At 40.7% G+C, this 4,816-nt stretch overlaps 1 protein-coding gene across 1 annotated transcript; it reads left to right on the forward strand.

Moving 5' to 3' along the window:
- The first annotated feature begins 217 nt into the window (after positions 1–217).
- Positions 218–4,457, forward strand: LOC125374835. The gene is made up of 3 exons (XM_048386502.1): positions 218–852; positions 2,770–2,866; positions 3,909–4,457. Exons 1-3 carry the CDS (start codon positions 218–220, stop codon positions 4,455–4,457), a joined length of 1,281 nt encoding a protein of 426 aa, XP_048242459.1.
- The last annotated feature ends 359 nt before the right edge of the window (positions 4,458–4,816 follow it).

Here is a 4,816-nt window from a genome sequence, read left to right on the forward strand (position 1 = left end):
AGATATGGATCTTAGCAAAATATATACAGATCTTAAAGCCTTTTTCCAGAGAATGAGAATTTCTCATTTCTTTCATGAGACAAACAAATCAGATACAGTTGATAATTTCACGATCTAGAGCGTAAATTTGGCCCAAGAAAGCACATGAACCCCAATTCCGGGCATAGACCGGACGCTTGATGCTTTTATCAAATCAGTCAAACACCAATTTCTCAAAATGAACACCATCCCGTTCATACGCAACAACCTCACACATGCAAAGAGAACAGCCATCAACAGTCTCAAAAACAACTCAGAAATCATGATAAAAAAAGTAGATAAAGGATCAGCAGTCGTTAATCTAAACACTACTGACTACATACAAGAGGCCACACGTCAACTCACTGACACCAACTTTTATCTCAAAATAGACCAGGACCCCATCATGGAATTTGCTAATGAAATCACACAACTTCTCAACAAATTCTTCACCAAAGAAGAGATCACTTACAAAATATTCAATAGACTGTTACGCAAACACCCCAAACCCGGCCAGTTTTACCTCCTGCCCAAAATTCATAAAAACCTAACACCGGGTAAAGTACCGGTCCGCCCTATCATAAGGGGGAACGGTACGGCCACTGAACTGATTAGGAGCTTCGTTGACGAACACATAAAAGAGTTCGTCAAACATTATCCCAGTTACATCAGGGACACCACCCACTTCATCCAGACCGTAGGCACTTTCAACCTCCCACCCAATAGCGACATCATTCTTGTCACTATGGACGTCACATCCCGTTACACCAATATACCAAACATTGAAGGCCTCCGTTCAGTAGCTCAGGCCATTAGGCGCTTCAAACCTGACTGGTCAGTTAGCCCCACAAGCTTACTTTCTTTACTTAGACTTGTGCTATACAAATACAATTGTTATTAACAATGTACACTTTGTACAAACCGGAGGAACAGCCATGGGTACCAAACTAGCCCCATCATACACAAACATTTTCATGGGAGAACTAGAAGAAAAACTTCTAAAAAAACCCACTGATAGTCCAAACTTATACGTCAGATTTATAGACGACATTTTCCTCATTTGGACTCTGGGTTACACTAGGTTAGAAATTAGAATCTTTCATCTAAGAAATGAACCAATCACATCCCACCATTAAATTCACGGCCGAATTTTCCAGGGAAAAAGTGGCTTTCTCAGATACATGGGTCATATTTAACCAAGCTACCAACAAACTGGACTTTAACCTATACTGTAAACCCACAGATACACACTCTTATCTGCTATATACCTCCTGCCACCCGCGTCACATCAAAGTCAAAGGACCATACAGCCAATTCCTCCGACTCAAAAAGATATACAGCTCGCAGTCACAATATGAGTTCCATAGCAACAATCTAGTAAAATACTACCTCAGGAGATGTTACCCCAAGAAAATTCTCTTGGACAACAAAACGAAAGCTAACGCTAAAGAGAGAACGTCCCTCTTATTACAAAAACAGACACCCTCAGAAGACACTAAACCAGTGATCTTTATCACAGATTACAACCCCACTGCACTCAAGGTTAGCTCTGTGATAAAAAAGTCCTGGCACTGTGATATGATCCTATTTCGTTTTAGATCATAGATTAATATCTGGTTCGTTTCTGGACGAGTTACGATTTTAGTAGGTTATCATCTCTCACCTGTTGATGACGCCATGTTGCTCACGTTTATTAAAAGTTTAAATTGAAGACTTGTGTTCTGCCATGGACAGAAACTATTACATGGTGGCAGCGGTGCAAAGAAGTCTACGCATCACCGACTCGATCTTGTTCATGCCTTTTGACATGTTTTGAACTGTACGTATCTGACAGTCGGCGTGCTGTTTCCACTACGCGCCATGTGGACTGAATCATGGATGTCACTGTGACCGTAACTATTCCCAGCTTTGTGCATGTAACCAGTAACTATCAGTATTTGGTATACAATCAGAACATTTCACGAACGAACAGTATACCGTAGCATATTTCTTCAGTGTGATTGATGAACTTTTCACTGAGTACACACTCCTTAGCGCCAAGTTTTCTTGTGAAGCGATCGTAAAATCACCATGGCAGAGTCAATACCGTCACCTTGCATGGATTGGTCACACCCGGACAGAGGTCAAGCTTTTAAGGAATTTAAGCAAACTAGTGAACTTTGGTTTAAGATTAAAGGTATCAAGCCAGAAGATCAACACAGTTACATTATTTTATGGTCTGGCAAGGAAGGTCTTAGAATGTTCAACACATGGAATCTAACTGATGAAAATTTAAACAATTCCGAGAATTTATGGCAAAAGTTTTCTTCTCAAATTGAACCTTCTGAAAATTTCAGAATTCATAGATTGGAGTTTCTTCATTACAAACAGAAGGACAATGAGACTATTGATGACTTTATCACAAGATGTAAATCTAAAGCTATGAAGTGTTTGTTTAAAGACAATGATGCATTAGAGGAGAGAATGATTGAAGTTCTCATTGCTGGTGTTCCATACCCAGAGGTACAGAAAACATTGCTAGGACGTGATGAAAAATTAACCCTACAGGAAGCCATTGATATTGGTAGGAGACATGAAGCAAGTGTTAACCATATGTCACAGTTTAAGAATCTAGATGGTAAGGTTTTAAAAACTGATGAGATTCAGCATGATTGCTGGTTTTGTGGAACAAAACACTCTTTCAAATCTAGAAATGTATGTCCAGCAGTCAACAGTAAATGCAAAATGTGTGGTAAAATTGGGCATTGGCAGGCAATGTGTCAACAGGGAAGAGAGAGAGCGCAGCATAGACGAAGACAGTCAAGGCACCATCAACAGTCCAGGTCAAGGAGTCGTGGATAACAGTCTCGTAGGAATGATGAACATATGTCACGACAGTCTCAGCATAAGCAAAAGTCATACCAACATTGACAAAAACAACATGATATTGACTACGTGAGTAAGGAGTTTGTTACTTTTGTTGATGAGGTAGCCAGATTCAAAATGGAAATGTTCAAAGACAACGTTGAGGAACTGAAAGTAAACCTAGATGTTAAGCTGTGTAACCGTCAAGGCAGCCACACCTTAAAGGTTAAAGTGGATACAGGCTCACAAGGTAATCTTCTACCACTTCATGTATACAGAAGAATGTTTCCAGAATTTCTTGATGCATCAGGTTTCCCGAAATCTGGTACTACAAAGGCTAGACATGTCAAGCTGAGTGCTTATAATGGTACTGAAATTCCCCAGTATGGTAGTATTACTTTACCATGTGGATTTGATGGTAAAGTTCTTTGTTGCAGATGCACCAGGGCCTATTCTGCTTGGATTACCTTCAATCCTTGCTCTGAATCTAATCACACCAAATTGTCCCACGAATTCAGTGCATAGAGTGGAGAGGTCTGCACCTATCCCTAACAAGGAAACCCTACAGAAGCTATACCCAGGCAGATTTAAAGGCATTTGTCAATTTCCTGGAAAATGTCATATAGCTCTGAAGGAAGACGCTGTACCCGTGATACATCCAGCCAGAAAGTATCCTATTCAACTTAAGGATGAGTTGAAATCTGAGTTTGAAAGAATGGAGTCTTTAGGTGTGATAGCTAAGGTAACTGAACCTACCGATTGGGTGTCCTCACTTGCGTTCAGTAGGAAGGAAAATGGCAAGTTGAGAGTGTGTCTTGATCCTAGTGACTTAAACCGTTCCATTAAGAGAACTTACCACAAGACACCGACCCTTGAAGAAATAACACACAAGTTTAGTGAAGCAACAGTGTTTAGCAAACTAGACGCTAGGCATGGATATTGGAGCATCACCCTTGATGATTCTTCGAGTTTACTTACAACATTCAATGCACCTTTTGGAAGGTACTGATTTCTTAAGACTTCCTTTTGGACTAAGAATATCACAGGACATATTTGAGGAGAAGATGGATTTGATCCTTGAACAGTGTCCTGGAACACTTGGTATCAGTGATGATACAGCAGTCTTTGGAAAGACTGTAGAGGAGCATGATCAAAACCTGCATCAACTTATGAAAGTTGCAGCAAGATATGGTCTCATCTTCAACATTGAGAAGTGTGAGATAAGAAAAGAAAGGATCAAGTTCTTTGGAAACTATTATAATGCTCAAGGTGTACATCCTGATCCAGAAAAAGTTCAGGAAATTCACAATCTACCTCCACCTGCGAACACTGTTGAACTGCAGCGGATCCTGGGGATGATACAGTATATGTCATCATTCATACCCAACATGGCTGACTTCACGGAACCATTAAGGATGCTGACCCACAAGGACAGTGTTTGGCAATGGACAGAATCGCATCAAGCAGCATTTGACAAGCTGAAGACTATGATCTGTCTTGATGGTACTCTGAAATACTTTGATCCAAGGAAGCCAACAGTCGTGCAAGTTGATGCATCAATGAAAGGTCCAGGTGCTGTGATCATGCAGGACTGATACCCATTTGCTTATGCCAGTGAGGCACTCACAGACACACAAAAGCGATATGCTAATATCGAGCGTGAACTCCTTGCAGTGGTGTTTGGATGCAAGAGGTTTCATACATATGTGTTTGGCAGTCACTTCACAGTTGAATCGGATCATAAACCTCTAGAGAACATTCAGCACAAGAATCTAGCCAGCACTCCTCCTTGACTCCAGAGAATGATGCTACAACTTCAGCAATATGACTTTGAGATTAGATACAAACCTGGGAAGGAAATGATTCTTTCAGACATGCTGTCTAGGCAAAACCCAGCTCCAAGTCCAACTATCAGTATCGACAACCATTCACCAAGTTCAGTTCTCAAGTGAAA

Source organism: Haliotis rufescens, unplaced genomic scaffold, assembly GCF_023055435.1.
Source record: "Haliotis rufescens isolate VD_foot unplaced genomic scaffold, xgHalRufe1.0.p SCAF_6, whole genome shotgun sequence".
Lineage (NCBI taxonomy): Eukaryota > Metazoa > Mollusca > Gastropoda > Lepetellida > Haliotidae > Haliotis > Haliotis rufescens.

Excerpts from the sequence above, each read along its gene's own strand:
- LOC125374835 (XM_048386502.1), top strand. The coding sequence starts at position 218 with ATGAACACCATCCCGTTCATACGCAACAACCTCACACATGCAAAGAGA. Across the intron at positions 853-2,769 it reads AGGCGCTTCAAACCTGACTG|GCAATGTGTCAACAGGGAAG; the intron begins GTCAGTTAGCCC and ends GGGCATTGGCAG. Across the intron at positions 2,867-3,908 it reads GAGTCGTGGATAACAGTCTC|GACATATTTGAGGAGAAGAT; the intron begins GTAGGAATGATG and ends AGAATATCACAG.